This window comes from Nuphar pumila, chromosome 6 (assembly GCF_984573655.1).
Source record: "Nuphar pumila chromosome 6, dmNupPumi1.hap1.1, whole genome shotgun sequence".
Taxonomy (NCBI): Eukaryota; Viridiplantae; Streptophyta; class Magnoliopsida; order Nymphaeales; family Nymphaeaceae; genus Nuphar; species Nuphar pumila.
This window is the reverse complement of record NC_143254.1, coordinates 130,485,705-130,507,919: the sequence shown is the minus strand read 5'-3', so window position 1 is coordinate 130,507,919 and position 22,215 is coordinate 130,485,705. Positions and strand designations below refer to the sequence as shown.

The 22,215-nt window shown below is 37.2% G+C and overlaps 1 protein-coding gene across 1 annotated transcript; it reads left to right on the top strand.

Annotated features, from left to right (window-relative positions):
• Positions 1 to 21,037, top strand: LOC149836236 (protein LATE ELONGATED HYPOCOTYL-like). The gene is made up of 7 exons (XM_090009078.1): positions 1 to 181; positions 273 to 587; positions 713 to 824; positions 983 to 1,044; positions 17,727 to 17,927; positions 18,317 to 19,681; positions 20,565 to 21,037. Exons 2-7 carry the CDS (start codon positions 555 to 557, stop codon positions 20,925 to 20,927), a joined length of 2,136 nt encoding a protein of 711 aa, XP_089865204.1. The 5' UTR covers positions 1 to 181; positions 273 to 554; the 3' UTR covers positions 20,928 to 21,037.
• The last annotated feature ends 1,178 nt before the right edge of the window (positions 21,038 to 22,215 follow it).

Sequence of the window (22,215 nt, the reverse complement as noted above, 5' to 3'; positions counted from 1 at the left end):
GAACAATGGGAGGGAGCGGTTTCTCCCTCTCGCTCTCTCAGGTTTAAAGCTCGTCTTTACAGTCCTCTTTTTCCTCATTACTTCTCTCTCTCTCTCTCTCTCTCTCTCTCTCTCTCCTTCTTGAAAAACCAGGTGCATCTCGTCAGGGATTGACTCGATATGCAGAGTGGCGTCTCAAGAAGTAGGCCTCTCTCGTTCTAGAGTTTGCTTGAGCCCTCTGTTTCAGCAGATCGTTCTTTTTGTTTTTTATTTACTGATTCGTTCTCTTCTAGGTGTTTTGTATCGCCTGCCGTCGGCTTCTCGGTTGGTTTGGTGAGGAAATTCGGATGTTTGGATCCGGGATGTGGGGGCGCATGCGGTTCGCTGATTTTTGGCTTCGGTTTTTGTTGTTTTACTGGGGAATTTAGGGGCTCAAGGTGCGGTTTGGTGGATCTGGTGGGTCGAGGGAGATGTATGAAGGATGGAAGGTGGAATTCGGGGTGGCACGCCGTCGGAGATGATCTGAATCGGCGTTGTCCTGGCTGATTGGAGGTTTTTGATCCAAGAAGCCGGTGATGGATTCTTCTGGAGAAGATGTGATCATACGAGTGAGTTCGTCTTTTCGACTTAGTTTTTTTTTCTTCTGTTTACTTTTGGTCAGTTTTTTTTCCTCCCCCAAATTTTACGATCCAAAAAGATTGCGAGGATTGTCAGTTGCGAGATCTTTTCGCAGGCAAGGAAGCCGTACATGATCACGAAGCAGCGGGAGCGCTGGACGGCGGAAGAGCATGACCGGTTTCTCGAAGCACTGAAACTGTATGGGCGGGCATGGCCGCGAATCGAAGGTTTGGTTTGTGATTCTATCATTCTGTTCTTTTTTCGTGATCCCATAAGTTCGGCTTCAATTTCAAAAGAATGGAGGATTGTTTGGTGCATGATCAAGGATGGCTTTGTTTCACTTCATCAGAGACATGCTTACTTCTTGAGTTTTGTGGTGTAACAGAGCATATTGGGACAAAGACGGCGGTGCAGATAAGAAGTCACGCACAGAAGTTCTTATCAAAGGTCTATCGGTACCTTACAATTTTCTGCTCATGTCTGTTTTCTGTAGAAATTGGATAAATATGGGTTCTGTGCAAATCATGTCATTTTAAAATCGAATATTTGTTTGATGTCGCAATTGAAAGTCCATTTCTAATGTAGGGGTTTGATTAGTTTGGAACCGCTTGAGCTAAATTTGATCGAATTTTTTTTGCAGGATGTTTAAGACCATGCTTTTGTCAAGTTACTTGACATATACAGGTTTTCCTTGTTTAGAAGATAGCAAAGATACACCATTGGAAGCTTTAATTTGCTATAGCATATGGTAACAGATGTATAATTGATCATTGCAGATGTCAGTTCGAAAATTAAACAAAAGGAAAGAAGCATCAAAACCTTTTTATGTGAAGTAGAAGTGTAAATGATGGTGATGGTAGATAAATTTGCAAACTTAAGAATAAAATAAAAATGCTTGCAAGAAAATAAATAAAAACTAGCCGCTTTTTTATTTGGCTTCTGAATTTCCAAGACCTATATGCTAATAAAATTTCACCAAAGTACCATTATTTACAAGGAACTTCTGTGGGCTCCTGAAAAAAGAAAAAACCATATGGACTTTGGAAAAACTGGAGTAAAATAAAAGGAGAACTAAACTTATTAGTAGAAAAAAGGGTCATACATTTCTATGAAAGTTCCTAGCTCAATTCTACTGCCATATAATGTTATCGCCATAGGAAGGCCACTATACTAATAATAGACTTTCGACAAGAAAGCTCATCAATTTTTCCATATGATTTGTAATTAGAAAAATATGTTCTTAACATTTTAGGATGCTTTAGAGTGAAGATCTGTTAAAATAACTTGCTTCTACTTAACAAAATTTGTGCTATAAACCATCCAGTTCTGTTGCTGCAACTCAATGATTTTTAATGTCATTTCTTTGGAGACTAGCAAAGCACATAATTGATTGGTAAATCACACTGCAACTCAATCAGGAGGAGGTATGGAAAGAGACATACTGAAGTTTCCAAAAATGGTCATTTGTAAATCTCATTGGAGGATAATATTTTGTGCTTCCTAAAGGTTTCCAATAAGGATTCTCACGTAAATGTCATCTGAAGATAACCTTTTCATGGAGTTTAGATGTACTCTTCATCCATAAGAAATCTCTAGAGTTGAATGCCTCTATTTGGCATCTAGCAGTGCTCGCATAGGATTTGGTGCCATTTTCTGAAAATGCTGCTCAAAATGCAGTACATATGGCAGCAACTATGGTATTTGGCTACCCAAATTAAGTGATCTACAGTTGCAGTTGACTAAACTTTGTGATGTGAGTTTCCCGCACAATGATGGTTTTCTAATGGCTCTTTCTATTTGTTTCTAATGGTGATGAAGTCTTTCTGGCATAGAACTTAGTCAATTTTCAAGAATACTTCTCGAAATGCAATTGGTCTGGCAACAGCTATGGTATTTGGCTTCCATAATAGGCTATCTACAGTAACAGTTGAAACTTTGTGATGAGGGTTCTGGCACATTGATGGTTTTCTAATGTTTGATAAATTCTTTCCAAAAGACATCAGAGATCACTCCTTCACCAGTAAGATTGTTTACCTTGTTAATCTTGCTTCATTGACTACATGTGAGTTTATTTTTTCCCATATTTCTTAGATTTCATAATGCATCTAGTACGAGGTAGTGGTATCTAAATTGCTCAAATGTGTTCACTAAAAAAGACTAGGAAACATAAATTGCTGACCCAATTGGATTTGGAATTTGTGTTTCCCATTGACTAGAGAATCATCCATGTCATTGTGAAACTAGGAACATCCTGTCAGATTACTCAATTTTGCACTTTCCACATCATTGGTAAGGTTCTCATGGTTAAGCTTGTAATGAAACAAGCAATACAATAGAGAACCCAATAAGGGCAAACAAGAAACAAAAGAGTGCACAAGCACTAGTCCACCAAGGGACAATACAACATCCAAGTGAGAGATAAACAATAGGACATACAAGAGCCACTATGGGCTTAGCACAACACACATAAAAAATATAACTTTCACTTAGAAAATGCTTTAGAAAGCATTGAGAAAATACGAGAGGGAGTGCCTTTAAATAGGCACTCCAAGACACAAAGGGGCTGGCCCAAGTAGCCATTGGACCAGCCTCAACAGCTATAATTATAGCCGTTGGGACTGGTCCAACGGCTAGTTGGACCAGCCCAACAGCTATATTGTACAAAAAACAAAAACAATAGAAAAATAAAACAAAGAAAAGACAAGTCAGTCCCTAGAGGACTAACACCTATTACATAATGAAATGATTGATTTACATACACAGAATATATATATATATATATACATATATATATATATATATATATATATATGTGTGTGTGTGTGTGTGTGTGTGTGTGTGTGTGTGTGTGTGTACATTGATACATATAATTTAACACTTCCCCTCAAACTTACGGTGTGATCACCGAAAGTTTGCTAAGAAGAGATAAGAAATGAGGTGAGGCCAAAGCTTTAGTGAAGAAATCTGATAGCTGACATTCCGAAGTCACATAAAGAAATTTAATAGTCTCTCACAAAAATTATTCTCAAACATAGTGGCAGTTCATCTCTGTATGCTTGGTTTGTTCGTGGAATGTATGGTTGCTTGTAATGTATATAGCACTCTTATTGTTGCAGCACATCTTCGAAAGACTAGAGATGACTAAGCCCATATCTTTGAGTAGACTTCTTAATCAAATAATATTCATAGTTATTGTTATGGCTCGATATTCAACTTCGGTAGATGACAAGGAGACCTTCTACTGCTTCTTACACCTCCAAGATATAAGAGAATCCCCTAAAAACACACATAAACCAGTAGTTAAGACTCTATTATTAGGATTACCTCCCCAATCTGTATCAATATAAGCAATTTAATCTAAAGAGGAAAAGGAGGATTAAAATAGCCCTTTAGTTATAGATTTTTTAATATATTTGATAATTTGCAGAACAACACTCATGTGTACCATAAATGGGGCATGCTGAAATTGATTGGCTGAGTATAGGGGTGGCAAAACCTGACATGACCCGCCAACCCGCCTCTTAGGCGGGTTCGGGTTGGGCTTAAACTAACCTGTTTAATAAACGGGTCGACCCGCCTAACCCGTTTATTAAACGGGTCAGGTTCGTGTTAGGGGTATGCCAACCCACCAACCCGGCTGACCCGTTTAATAAATGGGTTAGGTGGGCGGGTCAACCTGCCAACCCGCCCGCTAACCCGCCAACCCGTTTATTAAACGGGTTGACGAGTCGTGTCGGGTTACCCGTTTAATAAATGGGTCGGGTTCGGGTTGAGGTATGCTGACCCGCCAACCCACAGGGTCGACCAGCCAACCCGACCCGATTGCCACCCCTAGCTGAGTATACCGCATGAACAATGTCTAATCTTGTGATAGATAAGTAGGTCAAGGATCAAATCAGTTGCCAGTATGAAGTTAGATCTTCAAGAGAAGTTCCATCCTCCAATCTTAATTTTGCATTTAAAACTTTCAGCGTGTCTACCTTTTTATCATCAGAAATTCTAGATTTGGCAATAATATTTGCAACCAACTTCATTTGAGACAAGATATATCCTCTAGGTGAATAAGTGACTTCAATACCTAAGAAATATATCAGAAAACCAAGGTCAGACATATCAAAATATTTTTTGAAAATATTTTTAATTTCATTGATTCTCTTTTTGTCACTCCTATATCATCCATATAATAGAGGAGCAACAATGGTTGTACCTGTATCTTTGACAAAAAGAGCAGTGTCAGTATAACAAGATTTATAACTTTGATAAACCTGTCATACCAAGCTTTGGGAGCTTGCTTAAGCCCATACAAAGCTTTTCTTAACCAAAGAACTTTCCCCTTCTCGGTCTCATAACCGAGAGGTTGATCCATGTACACTACCTCATTTAGATCACCATTCAAACATGCATTCTTAATATCAAGTTGGTAAATAGGCCATTTTCTAATAGATGTTAAGGCAATCAATGTTCTAAAACTAGTCATATGAGTTGCAGGAGCAAAAGTCTCTTCATAATTTGTCCCATACTCTTGGGAATAACCTTTGGTTACTAGCCTAACCTTATATTTTTTTAAAGGTTCGTCTCCTTTTGTTTTGACTTTATAGACCCATATACATCCTATGATCTTTTTCTCTATAGGTAATTATTGAATTTCTCAAGTCTTGGCTTTCTCGAGAGCTTCTAGCTCTAAATTTATAGCATCAACTCTTTTAAAAATTTATTTAGCCTCATTGTAGGTCGACGATTCATAAAAGGAGTGAATAGATATAAGACAAACTCTATATCAGAATTACCGGAAGCTTCTTAGATAGATGTGAAGCCCGCTTCTCGGAAACTCGCTTTGGAAACGCGATACTCCTCGCTTCTGAAACTTGATGGGAATCTTGATTCCCCCATGCTTCTCATATGCTTTCTGCACGCTTCATTTTAGTTTTTATTTATGTTCCATTTCTATTTTCATTCAATTCTTATATTGCTTTTTTTTATTCCTCGCTTTCTACTTCCTATACATTTTAAAATGCATCGCTTCTCACTTTCGCTTCCCGTATCGTTTTCTACTTCTACTTCCTAGTTTGGCAACCTTGCTCTATATCTAGGTGAAAAAGTCTCATATGACAAACTTTTCAGGAAGTCTCATATGAAAAAGTTTCTCCTAGATTTTGGTTTTATGAAATACCTGTTAAGTGCACATGAAGGGTGTTCAAGAGTTCTTCTAGAATAAATTTGAATATTATGATTCTGGGTATCCTCCTTGGTAACACCAGAGTCATCAATATGCATATCATCATGATCATTATCATGTATAATATCATCAAAAATCTTCTTTGGCAGTAAGTCAAATAAAAATGAATACTCGAGATCATCTTTAGGCTTATCAAAGTCAAAACCATTTTTATTTTTGAGAAAGTTAACATTTCTTGAAACATATATTTTGTCAATTTTCTTATCTTAGCATCTATACCCTTTTTGGTTATTGGCATAACCAAGAAGCACACATTCAATGGTTTTAGGGGATAATCTGTCTCTTTTTTCAACAAGTACAAAACATGTACATTCAAAGATTTTTAAAATTATGAAATCTGGAGAAGTTTGATAAAGTTTTTCAATTAAGGATATGTTTTGTAAAGATGATGAAGGCATTCAGTTGATAAGATATACCATAATTAAGGCACCTTCAGCCTAAAATCTTTTGAGAACTTTTTTTGAGATAAACAAAGTTCTCGTAGTTTTAATGATATGATGATGCTTCTCTTAGCTAAACCATTTTGTTGAGGAGTATTTAGGCAAGACCAATGTTGTGAAAAGCGTTGAGACGTAGCAAGGCACTCCACAAAAAATTGAGGCAAGGCGTAAAGCGTAAGCCTCAATTTTTTAAAAAAAAACTTAAAAAAATATCTAAAAATACAAATAAATAAAAAATACTTTGTTGATGAAGCAACAACCAATAAGAAATAGAAAATCTCAAATAAATACTAAAAAATATGAGATTAACATATAAAAGTAATTAAGAAACTGATTATATAACGAAAAATATCTGAACTAATTATATAAACTAATTATATAACTGAAAAATATGTGAAAACTAATTATATAATTGAAAAATATAACTTCTTCGAAAATCTCAAATAAATACTAAAAAACATGAGATTAACATATAAAAGTAACTAAGAAACTGATTATATAACGAAAAATATCTGAAAACTAATTATATAACTGAAAAATATTTGAAAACTAATTAAATAACTGAAAAATATAACTTCTTCGAAAATCTCAAATAAATACTAAAAAATATGAGATTAACATATAAAAGTAACTAACAAACTGATTATATAATGAAAAATATCTGAAAACTAATTATATAAACTAATTATATAACTAAAAGATATCTGAAAACTAATTATATAACTGAAAAATATAACTTCTTCGAAAATCTCAAATAAATACTAAAACATATGAGATTAAGATATAAAAGTAACTAAGAAACTGATTATATAACAAAAAATATCTGAAAACTAATTATATAACTAAAAAATATCTGAAAACTAATTATATAACTGAAAAACTTCTTCTGAAAAATATAATACAACTTCTTCTTCTTAAACCAATTATATAACTGAAAAATATCTGAAAACTAATTATATAACTAAAAAACTTCTTCTGAAAAGTATAATACTTTGTTCACGCCTCAGGCTGGCGCCTTGAGGCGCGCCTTTTGTGCCTCAAGGCACGCTTTTAACAACACTACACAAGACCTTTGATGTGAAATCCCACTTTCTTTCAAATAATTTTTGAAATCATTAGACAAATATTCTCCCCCTGAGTCTGATCGAAAAATGACAATATTGGTTTGAAATTGGTTTTGCACAATTTTGTGAAATTCTTTGAAACATAAGAATACATAGAATTTTTGCCTATGAAAATAGTGTTAAATTATATATATATATATATATATCTATATATATATATACATATATATATATATGTGTGTGTATATATATTATATATATTATTCATGTATATATATATATATTTATTTTCTTTATTTTATTTTTATTTTATCTAGTTCATTTAGAACTAGAGTTGGACTAGTCAACACTTTGTTGACTAGTCAAAGGAGTTGTTGGACTAGCTCCAACAACTCTATTTTCAGCCGTTGGAGCTAGTATAACGACTCTTTTGAGTCCCTCTCCTTGCATCTTGCTTGTGTATAAATAGGGGTGTTTCCCTTCTCTTGTAATACAATGCTTCTTGCATGGTAATGAGTAAAATAATATTTATTTTTAGTCCTCTTGTGAATACCCCTTTGTGGGTTTGGTATTGAGTGTACCCTTTTGTGGACACTTGTTGTGTGTGTTCTTTTGAATCTTTGGTGAACATATTGAGTGTGATTGAAAGATTGCTGATTCTTTACATGGTATCATAGCCTTGGTTGCTCTTGTCTCTTGAAGATTGCTTGCTGCCTTGTTTTCTGTGCCCAAAGAAGAAATAAAGATCTTCTTGGTGAATCAAAGTGTTCGTAGAATTATGCAAGTGTGGCTTGTTGGCTCGGGTGATCGTGGTGGTGTGTTCGTGCTAGTTCATGGTGTTGCACTGGTGGTGGTGCACTCGTGCTAGTTCTTTTTCTTTTCTCATTTATTCTCTTCTCTCATCTCTTTCACCTCATCTTTTTCTATCTTTATAAAAATAGATGACAATAAGAAAGTCGCCATCATACCTATTAAGCTCAATGATACAAACTTTGTAATGTGGTCTTCAATAATGAAGCACCACATATGAGGATTAGTTGATGGTTCCGATCCGAAGCCTAAACTAATCCTCACGAAGGTTGAAAATGAAAAAAAAGTGCCTCTTACGGATGATGAGAAGGCTAAGGCACTAGCCACTTATGAAAAAAAGTGGAAAGAGTGGAGAATGAGGCATGCCAAGATTATGTCTTGGTTAATCAATAGCATAAATATTAAAAAGTGCTCTAGTCTCGCAAAGTTTGAGCATGCCAACAAAGCATGAAAATACCTTAAGAATATGTATTCCCTTAATATTGCACATGTGCAATTTTCAAAACAAAGTTCAGACAATGACTCAAAAGGACAAAAGTATTATCGAATACTTCAATGAATTGTCTGAACTTTGGGAAGAATTATCTATCCTTGAGCCTAGGTGGCATTGCTCGAAAGATATAGAGCTCTGGCAAAAGCAACTTGATGCGGGACATTTTTATCAATTTATAAATGGTTTGAGACCAGAGTTTGAAAGCACCAAATCTGCGCTTCATAGAGGGAAAATCCCTTCTATTGTTGATGTTAAAATTATACATATATATTTATATACAACAACAACAACAACAACTACGCCTTCATCCCAAAACAATTGGGGTCAGCGATATGAACCAAAAAAGAAAATCATTTTGGGTCTTCCACATGAATCCTTTTCCTCCAATCATTTCTATCCAATGCCATGTCCTCGGTGAGGTTCAAAGCATTCATATCCTTTCCTATCATCTCCATCCAAGTATTATATATAAATATATATATAATACATATATATTTATATATATTCATATAAATATATGTTTTTCTCTTTCTTTATTTTTCTTTTATTTTCTTTTCTTTTATTTGTAATTGAACTAGTCAACACATGTTGACTAGTCAAACATAAGAGTCGTTGGGGGTCCCAATGGCTCTATTTTGAGAGTTGGGACTCCAACGACTCTCTATAGAGTCCTCCTTTGGGTATAAATATGTCGGGTGGTTGTTAACAACCTATCCATCGAAGTTTTTATATCATCCATCTTATCCCTTGATGGGAACAAGAGGCGAATGGGCGCGTCAGGGGTTACTTAACTAACGCCCCATCCTATATGCTCTGATCTTTTAGACACACTCAAGTATCTTGCCTGTGAAAGAGAATCATCACCATTTTATATAATTTCAACAAGGTGCTCATTGCACGCTTCGAGGTTGCCATCGACCTCTCATCCTACTGTAATGAAATGGTGGTCTTCAACAAATGCACAAATAACTCACAAACAAGTGCCTATTGGAGACACTACAAGCATGACCCTTGAAAGGGTATAAAAGGAAGAACACTTGAAAAGTGAATAATACTTTATTCATGAACAAAATGCTTAAGAAGCATAGTAGTTTACATTGAAGGGGTTCACCCCTATATATACAAAAAAGTGGAAGAGAGAGGAGAGCTCATTTTGAGCTCTCCAAAAGAGACGTTGGATTCCAACGTCTCTTAATATAGCTGTTGGACTACAGTCCAACAGCATTTATTATTATAGCTGTTGGACTATAGTCCAACAACATTTATTATAGCTGTTGGACTACAGTCCAACAGCTATTTGCACAGTCAAGTTCGAACTTGACTGGATCAAATATCTAGTTTCTATTGAACTAGATGCTAAAAAAGAAAATAAAGAAAAATAAAAAAAGAAAATATAATAATATTAAATAATATATATATATATATTACAGTTTACATTTTAACACCTACTTATCATAGTACAAACATACCGTACATGTCTAAAGGTACGGCTACGATGATAGGGGCATGGGTTTCTCAAAGGATAACTCAACATAGAGTTTCACAAGTACATGCTTGAAAGAACTTCAAATATTAACATGCTTAGACTTGCGAAACAGTAAACAACATGCATGGTTTAGATTATCTATAAATCTGAAATGCTTCTCCCAAGCGTACCAACTTAGGGGGAAAGCTAGTTGCCCATTTGCAACCCACAACATCTTTTAGCTTTGCTTTGCAAGACTGCGAACTCGAGGAGCTGAGATCCGTGCAAAGAATCTTCTTCTCGAGACTGAAGCGCATGTACGCAAATTTGCATCTTTTCGAAAAGAGCAAAAATGGTATGCGCTCCAACGCGCCCTGCGAGACTTACATTTAAGGAGTAACAAGTACCCAAAAATGTAAGTTTGCACTCTAAGTGCGGTGGCAAGGAAAAAAAAGAGCAGAAATGCGAAAGCAATAGCCTGTGCACATAAAGCGCGATGGCAAAGCAAGTACAAAATAGTAAAAGCAAATACAAGCCTGTGCACTCTAGCACGGCGGCAAAATAAGCAAGAAAGATAGGAAAGCAGTAAAGAACAAAAAGAAACTGCGAAAGCAAAAGCCTGTGCACATAAAGCGTGGCGGCAAAGTAAAGACAAGAATAATAAGGACAAAAAGCAGTAAAGATGGGAAAGTAAATGCAAAAAGAAAAGCCGGTGCACATCAAGCGCGGCGGCAACAAAAAACAGTAAAGACAGGAAAGTAAAAAGGATAAAGATTGCGAAACCGCGTCCTTGAGTTAAAGGCATATATATATATATATATATATATATATATATATATATATATATATATATATATATATATATATATATATATATATATATATATATATATATATATATATATATATATATTGTCCTTGGTCCTTTCTTTTTCATTTTTAAATTTTAATTTTAATTGCTTTATTTTTAATTCATCCATTGTCCTTTGCGCAATTTTCCCCTACCTTGGGGAGTCTCGGGGTTGCGTGTGTCTTCGAGTGTAAGTAATGTACGTCTCGGGGCGCGAGCGGGCTCCGTTGCGCAAGCTGCAAAAAGCCAAAACATGAGTACATGTGCAAAAGCTCGAAAAGAAACATACAGGGGGTGGGGCAAAGGTGGGCTCGGCTGCCAGGCCGAGCCCGTCCTTTGTTTGAAGACAACAAGGCCGAGGGGTGGGCTCGGCTGTTAGGCCGAGCCCGACCCCAACTCGCAAAGTGCAGGGCCGAGCGGTGGGCTCGATAGTGAGCCCGACCCCGGCCTACCAAGGGAGGAGGAGGGAGGCAGGGGTTTTGCCCCTGCCTGTCAAAGGACGCAGAGAGAAAAGAGAGGGGTTCGACCCCTCACCTGAAATAGAGGAACAGAGGGAGGGAGCTCGGCCATTGGCTAGTTGGACCAGTCCAACAACTATATTGTACAAAAAACAAAAAAAAAATAAAACAAAGAAAAGACAAGTCCCTAGAGGACTGACACCTTTACATAGTGAAATGACTGAAATATCCCTAATGGATATTTCAGTTTATATACACAGAATACAAATATATATATATATATATATATATATATCCAGATAAAAATAAATGAATTCCAAAGATCTTGGGCAAATCCAAAGAGGGTTTTCCCGTACGTTCATCGCAGAATATTTCTAGATCCCAATACACCCAATGCCAGATAGCTGCCAAGAAGCACAAGCCAGAAAACACAATGTGTGCCCCGGCAACACCTTCGTAACTCCAAATACCCGGATTGGTTATAGTTCCTCCTGTAATACTCCAACCGCCCCATGAATTGGTTATTCCTAAACGAGTCATGAAGGGTATAACGAACATACCTTGTCGCCACATTGGATCAAGAACGGGATCAGAGGGATCAAAAACAGCTAATTCGTATAGAGCCATGGAACCGGCCCAACCAGAAACTAGAGCTGTATGCATTATATGGACAGAAAGCAAGCGACCAGGATCATTCAATACGACATTGGTACTGTCACTGCACAGCAAGCAAAGGATTGGGGATTCAGTGGTGTAATGTTAAGAGGTCGTGCGACATGAAGACATTGATAGCAATATGGGGGAAGTTCCCATCAGGCAACAACGGTTCTGCCTGACCCTACTCAAGCATGCACTACTAAGGTCAGTGAAGACTTGGTGTGAAGCCTTGGAGACGACGTACCCGGGGCTAGGGTGAGCTGAGGGGGGACAGCGTCAGTGAGCGAATGTGTGTAAGCCCAGTCAAACATGACTGTTCTAGGCTGTCAAGTTACGCCTTCGGAACGTCGACTCCACAGGGCCACCCACCTTCGAATGGTGTTGGTCCGTAGGACCGTGAACGGATTCGCCTCTGGCCTCTGGGCACGTCGGAACCGCATGAGTTCACCGGGGTGGAGCACGGTCCGCGAAAATCGGCATACTACTATCTCGATACATAATCATGTTATGAAAAAACAATAATGATTTGCTCATATCGAACTAAACGTGCCATGCTATTATTACTTATATATTCCATATGGCGAAGGCATAGTCTTATTTTTTCTTCAAATCAAATAAAAACTCATTGGCGCCGAGCGTGAGGGAATGCTAGACGTTTGGTAAATTCTCCTCCGACCAGGATGAAAGATCCCATCGAAGCAGCTAATCCCATGCATATTGTATGTACGTCTGGTGGAACAATTTGCATAGCATCATAAATAGCTATTCCCGGTATTACCCATCCGCCGGGAGAATTTATAAACAAATAGAGATCCCTGGTATTATCTTCCATACTGAGATATACCATGAGACCAACAAGTTGATTCGAGATCTCGCTATCAACGCCTTGGCCTAAAAAAAGTAATCTTTCTCGATGAAGTCGGTTGATTAGGAAAAATTGTATCCCCGCGGAACCGTACACGCACCTTTCGATACATACGGTTCAAAAAGTTCGAAAAAAAGAATCAATGTGTCGATTCCAGACCTATTCCTTTTTAGGCATTTTCCTGACAAAGGGCTTTGTTTTCATTTGCATTTTCCACGAAAATGAGTTTCGGTTTGCCCTCCTAACCTAAAAAAAAGAATTCGCTGAACTTATCATCTTTTTATTGATGTATTATTTCATCGAGATCCAAATCACGATGTCATTTTCTTGTTCCTGAATGGGCCTCTTCACTTATTTTAGGTTTATGCTCTACTCCGGGTAAAGATTCGCCCGAATTCTATTTGCACATATAGGACAAATGACCCCAGTACCACTTATTTTTTTCTTACGACTTTTTTTGTTCATGCCTTCCACCAACCAAGTATTCGATGTATTCATCACATTTATTAGTGGTTTGAGATCACTCCTATGGTGTTATTTATGATAGAAGTGGTAATCAATATTACATATACCCATTTGGTATTTTCTGAACGGAGCCTGGATACTTCATTTTATTGTTCCAAGTCAACCATAGATTATTCTAATTGATAAGATAATATTTATCCTCCAAATGAATTGATCCATTTGCACATTTCACGCTCCGAATTATTTAATTGATGATTCAATCAATCTTTCTTAGGCGAAAGAGAGTATATCTCGATCGGGGGAGAGAACGGGGAAATCCCATATGACCCAATATGTCCGACAAGTCGCACTATATGTCAACCCAAACTGCATCTTCCTCTCCAGGACTCCGAAAAGGGACTTTTGGAACACCAATGGGCATTACATTAAAGAAAACGGGGTTAAGTACTATACTTCACTTTGATGTGGAAACGTAACAATGGGTTTATTGTCCTCATGATATTTCTGTTTATCATATTTTTTTATCCATACCATAGATTGGAAGGTTCATGTAGGAAGACAGAATGAAAAAGGGAAAATTATTACGGACGGAGCGGATCCTTCGAATGATGAACAAGTATCTAAGAGATTCACTTAAAAAAAATGGGACCAATCCCCCCATTGCGTATTGGTACTTATCGGGTATAAAATAAATCTGCTTCTCTTTGTTCCTGCGAACAGAACGGAATCGTTCCATTATTACTATCACCAGCGGCACGTAATAAATGTGAACCCTTGCACCGAGATAATCCACTGAATGAGGTCCATAGCATAGTCTTTTCCAATGTGATAAAGTTACATAGTGTCTATTTTTCTTTGATGAAGGGGTATTTCCATGGGTTTGCCTTGGTATTGTGTTCATACTGTCGTATTGAATGATCCTGGTCGCTTGCTTTCTGTCCATATAATGCATACAGCTCTAGTTTCTGGTTGGGCCGGTTCCATGGCTCTATACGAATTAGCTGTTTTTGATCCCTCTGATCCCGTTCTTGATCCAATGTGGCGACAAGGTATGTTCGTTATACCCTTCATGACTCGTTTAGGAATAACCAATTCATGGGGCGGTTGGAGTATTACAGGAGGAACTATAACCAATCCGGGTATTTGGAGTTACGAAGGTGTTGCCGGGGCACACATTGTGTTTTCTGGCTTGTGCTTCTTGGCAGCTATCTGGCATTGGGTGTATTGGGATCTAGAAATATTCTGCGATGAACGTACGGGAAAACCCTCTTTGGATTTGCCCAAGATCTTTGGAATTCATTTATTTTTATCTGGATATATATATATATATATATATATATATATATATATATATATATATATAATTTAACCAAGCTGACTATAATTTCAGTACAATAGCTTTCTTTGAGAATCTAATTTGTTAGGTTCTATTTAAAAAACTAGGTCATACTGATCATTTTGTGTATGTACAATGATGTATGTCTTAATAATAATGACTTACACATGAAAGTTTTTCCACCCTTCTCTAACCAAGCTGATGCTTGACCACCAACTGGAGTTTCCTCCACATCCACTCCCTTTCCAAACACCTGCCCACCAGCCATGTTTACACATTTCCAAGATTTTCAAGTTTCATCACATGCTGGAATGCAATCTGTTTGTCTAAGCATCGCGACCTATAGAAGCCTCATTTTTTTTCCTGTGGTCGCTTAACCCAGATTTTTATATGGATGATGCTAGTGAAACAAAATTTTCCATGATATCAATACTTAATAGATGAAAAAGGCAAATAAGACAGAGAACAAAAAGGTTCTGTAGATATTCATGAGTTACCAAAAATAACAAAGAATGGCTGTATAGAACCACTATATATGAGCATGAAGTGCAGAATGCTATTGAAGTCTTGCATGTTGAGAAAAAGGAATTGCAAAAGGGCATCTTGGCTGTCAGAAGGTGGCATTTGGGGTTCAAGAACCAAGTTAAGCATGTCAAAGAATGGTAATTTCTGTGTGAGATTGTTTAGAATGTTGATCACTATCACCAATGATATTACAATGTCAGTTTACATTCAGTTTGGTGGCTAATCCTCTTCCTTAGGGAAGACTAAATCAGGATGTAGCATTGGTGCTTTTCATGCTTCAAATTTTGAGGCTTCTAGGAACTTTTCTTGAAGTCTTTTATTTATTTATATATATATATATATATATATGTGTGTGTGTGTGTGTGTGTGTGTGTGTGTGTGTGTGTGTTTATTTATGGAAAAATATATGGTGGTTCTGTTCCATGATACAATACAGTGGTACAGACTCTTGTTTGTATAGATCTAGCCAACAAATGGTAAGCTAACCATGCGGATGTGTTTAGTATGGTTTATATACTATATTAAAAGGTTTTATCACGTCTAATACACCATAAGATATTATTTTTAAGACGGTGAAAATCAACGGCTCACAATTCATGAAAAGTATAGTGGTTTAAAAATGGTATAAAACATCATATTTGAGTCAACTTTAACACATGAAAATAATAAATAGAATGTGCTAAACATGATTCAATGGCTATATCTTTCTTGGTGCTTAGATCTATGTAAACAAGTGTGTACCACCATAGAAGGGCCCTATATATATATATATATATATATATATATATATATATATATATATATATATGGGTTAACATTTGCTAATGTCAACCTGACCATCCGAATGAGCTAGAAATCATATGTGTGGGTTGTATTTACCCAATCCGACCTCATGGATGGATTCAGCATGGTCCAAATGCTAGGAACCAGCTTTTGGATCATGTGTTTTCGACAAAAAAATACTATTTTATGAGCCGAGAAAATATCACGTACACCGTTGATTTTTCAAGGCTCATAACATCATGCCTACACGTCGTAATTGGACGATCTAAGAGCTGACCTCCACTAACCTAAACATGTTGATCACATCTGTGAGGTTAGTTTCATGAAAAACAACAAAAAAAGAAAATTCATTTGTAGGTAATGTCGACATGAGCAAATGTTAAACATTATATATATATATATATATATATATATATATATATATATATATATATATATATATATATATATATATATATATATATGCCAATGATCAGGTCTGGATCAGTTGTCCTTCCGAATCCAAATCCAATAAGTAGTATTTGGTAAAGATACTAGAATCTGAATAATAATCAGATTCAAATTTGATATTCAGTTTTGCTTCCAAATCTGAATCCGACCCCAAACTGAATCTGGCTGATAATCTGACTTGATTACATATAAAATGTACTACTCTATTAGCTAATTGAATCTGGATTCAGTATTGCCTTTTTCCCACCTGTCTCTGAGTCTGAATCTGATAAGGCTAGATTCTATTAGTAGGACAGATTCAATAATGCAAAAAACCGAACCAAGTCTGATCCTGTTTACACAGATTAAGGACAAAAGCTACTGATCATGATAAATGGTGTTTTTTTATTTTAAGAGTTAATGATTATAAAGGATTTTCATATAAGACCTGTCAACGAAGGAATCGATATGGCATTCTGAAGTAGATAAAAATGCATTAGTTTATTAGTTTTTTCATTAGTTTATTAGTATCTACCTCACGAGCAGGTTGTGGGGAGTAGCTTACTACGCTTGATTCTTTGTCTTGTTTATATGAAGGCTTTTTGTGAGAATATTATAGAAATGACAGGATACATTAACAAACAAAAGTGGTTTATCTTCAGCCTTTGTAGATGCATACAGGACGACCAAACCTCATTAACATAAATACTTAGGTTTTGGTTTTATTTCAAAAACACTACTAGCATGGTATTGCATTTTTAGGTGGAGCATAGATTACAACTAAATAATGAATGGAATTTGCAAGGATGTGAAGATGCTTACGTTCTGATGTTGTAGATACGTTGGTGTTGTGTTTAGTTTGCAGTCTTTTGAGGCATCAAAAGTTATGGATGCAATTTAATGTATGCTAATGTGATATATGTACATGTTACCTGTAAAAAAAGAGCTCCTTCATAACTAATATTTAGCACTGTTCATGTTGAATGCAGTTATACTAGTTTGCAATAGATATTTTCTGTTAGTTTTTGTTCCTGAACTTGCTTTCATTTAAGTTTGCAATAGAAATTTTCTAGGCATTAACTGGGCGTTCTCTTTTCTCTACGCAACCCAAACAGGTCGCTCTTGATGATTTACTTCTCAAATGCAGTGCTTTTTCCATATCTAACATTCTAAGTGTGTTACGCTTGAGTACCGTTCTGTCCTCTTATTTTGATGAAGTTAGATGCATCTACTAAAACGGTTTGTATGTTTAGTTGGAAAGAGAGGCCACAGTCAAAGGTTTACCCATAGGAGAAGCTCATGAAATAAAAATTCCTCCACCTCGCCCAAAGAGGAAACCAAGCAATCCATATCCTCGTAAAACAGGGGTTTCTGCACCAACTGCCAAGGATTGTCCAGTTTCTTCTGCATGCTCTAGTAAACCTGCTATGCTGAATATTAATTCTCCTGCAAAGGTAATTTCCATATAGCATTTCTCTCAAACTTGTGATGTTGATTAGGATTACCATCAGTTTTCATAATCAATGCTTTGACCCATATTATTTCATGCGAACCCGTCATACAGGTTTAACAAACCATTGTTCTCTCTTGCAAATTTTGCCGCCTTGTCAACGAAAATATCTACTCTAGCTGACAGAACATCTCATAACCCTTGTGATTTCTAGGGAGGTTACACAACAAGGAAATATTACCGTTCTCCTATGCACTCAGTATAGGGGCAGTCTGCTAAGTGAACATTCTGTTGTTCTTGGTTGGATTAGTATCACAGCCGCAATTTTGTGTTTTCCTGTCAAAGCTTGTGATCTTCGATATTGCCACTTTGCCATTTGATTTTTTGTTTCAGGGATATCCAGAAAATGAAGTGTCTCCTGCCAGAAGAGAATGTCTGAAAGAGAGCAGATCTCCTGAAGTCCTTTCTCTCTTTCATAAAGCTCCATGTGCCTCCTCTCATGAGAGTAACATTGACAAACCCATGAGAGGAATCTCTGCATTCTCAAGCCCTGGAGCATTTAGGGAATTCATGCCACCAAAGAGTGATTCAAAGGTTCCAATAGACCAGAAGTTAGATATAGAAAGTAGCCATTTCATTGACTTACAGCTTGGAAACCCAGTAGAAGTAATCTCAGAAAGTCTCACCATTCACTCCACTGGAAAATCAAGCATAGACACTGAAGAAGACGAACAAGAAAAGCATGGGAAGCCTGAAATGTTACAAAATATTGGCATTCCCTCGGCACAGGTTTACCCCAGAAATGTGCCTGTCCATGTTGATGTGAGCAGTTCAAAATCCACAGACTCTGAAGCCCCTAATGCGACAAATCGCAGTAGCGTCGCTGCAACTAAGGAATATTACACAAACTCGACACCATCTGCACTATATCCTACATTCCTGATGATGCACCCTCCCTTCAATCCATTCCAGACAAACCCCGACATACTTAAATTTGCTTCATCTTATGTTAATTCTACTTCATCAAATTTCATCATGTCAAACCTTCTACAGAACCCTGCTGCACATGCTGCTGCAAATGTTGCGGCTTCGTTTTGGCCCTCCACGACTGACAAAGAAACTTGTCCGAACGAGATCTTCAGACTGACTTCCAATGGAATATCTTATGTGGAACCATCTGCAAATTTGGCAGTGGTCGCAGGCGCAACTGTAACTGCTGCTTCAGCATGGTGGGCTTCTCAGGGTCTTCTGCCACTTTTCCACCCTCATGTTAGCTTCCCCTTTGCTGTGACACCCTCTGCAACTACTATTCCTGTAACTGATGTGTCCCCTTGTGTCACTTCTCAACCCAAAGAAGATAGCAAAGAACAGAGTTTCCTTGAACCTGAACTATCACATATGATAAAAAATGCATGCCCTGCACCAGAGTCTCCACCCTTGTCTTTAGACTCAGATGCAAGTGCTTGTGGAGAAGGCTCTGTGGATTTGGAGCCAAAAGTGACATCTCATGAACCAAGGAAGCTCCTTGCTTCCGTCTTCCATGAAACGAGCAAGGCCAAAGCCCGAAAGCAGCAAGACCGTTCTTCCTGTGGATCTAACACAACTTCAAGCAGTGAGGTGGAAACAGACGTCGTGCATGAAGATACTAAAGGGGCATCCAAGGCACTGAGTTTCATCAACTCTTCTCCAGATCTAACCTACAGGCGACCTCAAAGCGCAGGAACCTACAATGAATCTTGGAAGGAGGTCTCTGAAGAGGTTGTAACTAGTCCTTACTATCTATTTCAACGTTCTTGATCTTCTGATATTGGCACTTTCTAAACTGCTCAATGTGCTGCTATAATTTGAATTTGAAAAGTAGTTTCTCAGAGTTTGGAGATGGGACTGGACCAGCCAGTTCAACCTGGACTGGGCTCAGATCAGGCTCAACTGTGAGCCGGATGGTCTTTGGTACCAAACTGCCAATGTGGTGGGAGGTACTTTTTTCTTTTCTTGATAACGAGAAACCACCATTATGATTCAGATGTCCCGGTACGGGATGAGAGCTGCCATGTTGACCGTGGCCCTGTTTCAATGTCAGCTGTGTGAAATTTCATAAGTACTCTCTCCCTGCCCACCGAAATAGTTTTCCATTGGCTTCAACCTTGTAACAGACTTCTCATAGCAGTAACATCATTTTAACAGTCTGCCAGAGTTGGTCACAAGAGTTCTGAACACATGGCTAAGTGGGTCGGCTTAAGGCTTTCAAGTTGAAGGAGGTCAAGAGTTCAATATCAGGGGTGTGCATCGTAAGCCAAACAAAAAACTGGTAGGCAGGGAGTTCTCACCAAGAATTCAGGTCTGTGGTCAACGTGACACCTCTTGGCCTGTAATGGGATGTCTAAACGGCGTTGTAGCGCCGGAAGACAGCCACCCATCTTGGCATTTCTCGAGATGGTTATGGTCTCCATCTCAAGAAATGTTGAGATGGGTAGCTGTCATCGGCAGCAGCAACACTGCATGATGCAGCGCCGCTGCATTAAAAAATCCCTCCTAAACCATAGGGTTTGTCCATGCTAAACGGTTTGATCAACGGTCAGGATTTTGAAACATTGACGTTCATGCACATCTTTGATTGTTTCCTTTTTTTTCTCTTTCTCAGGGACGTCTTGCCTTCCAAGCACTATTTTCCAGAGAAGTGTTGCCCCAGTGCTTCTCTCGATCCCACGATCTTGAAAGCAAGGGGCACACCAAGAACACCAATGAAGCTGCAACACAAGATTCTGAGAAGAAGATGGAGAGCTGGAATGGCTCTGGGAGAGAGGGAAAGAAAGGTGTGCTGATTGGTGGTAAGTTGAAGGGTCATCGAACCGGGTTCGAGCCTTACAAGAGGTGTTCGGTGGAGGCCATGGTGGTGGCAGATGGCAGCAGGGGAACAGAGAACGGGCTGAAGAGGATCCGCATGGAAGGAGGTGGTGTGGTGCCTGCCGCAGGCTCGTCCATTTTTCTACTCCCACCTAAATAAGGTGCGGAAAAGAAGCTCATGTTTCCGTGCATGGTCTGTCCTTCTATAAGATATACTTTTCATGGACATTAGTTTTTTATTTTATGTGAGCATCCAAAAATTTACAAAAACCTACTCAACTTTTAAATATTTCCACCTACAAACTTAATCTTTGAGATTTTAAGAAGACCCGCCTAGTTTAGCAAAATAATTCTCAAATACCCGCTTTTGCTAACTCAAGTGGGTTTACTCATCGTTAAGCATAGTAAAATAACTCGGTTAGCCCCTTCTCTCTCATTTACCATCCATTTTACAAAGGGTACGATCAAAACAGAGGGTATCTTCCTCTTGCTTATAGAATGAATGGTCGAAGCTGTTCATCACGGCACAGGTCTCTCTCTCTCTCTCTAACATCGGTGAAATTTAGGATGGTAAAAGTTGAACAGTAAGCTTGGTCTTTACATGTGCATCTTCATTGATGAATCAAGCCCTTCTTGTTCCTTTCTTAAAAGGTGATGACAATGAGGACAGGGCCCTTAGAGCAAGTTTGATTACTCTTCCTACGTTGCGCGGAACGGAATTCACGTTTGTATTTTGTAACAAACGTTACACAATGTGGATGGCATTTCGCCTAGAGTTTTTTTTATTTTCTTTGATTATGTTAGATCTACTAAATAATTAGGATTTTTTCATTGATTAGGAATTTGTTCTTTGATTTTCATTGATTATGGGGCTTTTTTTTATTTTTAGTAATTAGAGCTTTTTATTTATTTATTAGGGCTTTGAATCAAATATCTTTAAATAGGGCTTTTGTTATTTAATTTTATTAGGGCTTTTCTTTGATTTGATTAGGACTTTGAATGAAATATCTTTAATTAGGGTTTTAGATATTTAATTTATGGTTTATTTTTTTTGTAGTATAGGGTTTTTTAGTTTATTTATGATTTATTTTCTTGCATTTTAGGGCTTTATGATTTATTTATAAAAAATATGAATATGAATTCTTTTGTTTTTGTTTTTTGGTTTGTATTTAAATATATTGCATTTTTGGTTTTTGGTTTTTGGTTTGTATATAAAATGAACATGAATATGCATTTTAGGGTTTTTTGTTTATATATAAAAAAATATGAATTCTTATTATTTTCTCAAATTACCCAAAATATAAACATTTTTTTGTACTTGAATCTCGTTTGAGATCTATAATTGGAGCTAAAATCCATGATTTTTTGATAAACTTTCATAATTAGATTTAATAAGACACCGATTAAATCATCTATATGTAAAAATATATCAAATATTTTTTCAAATT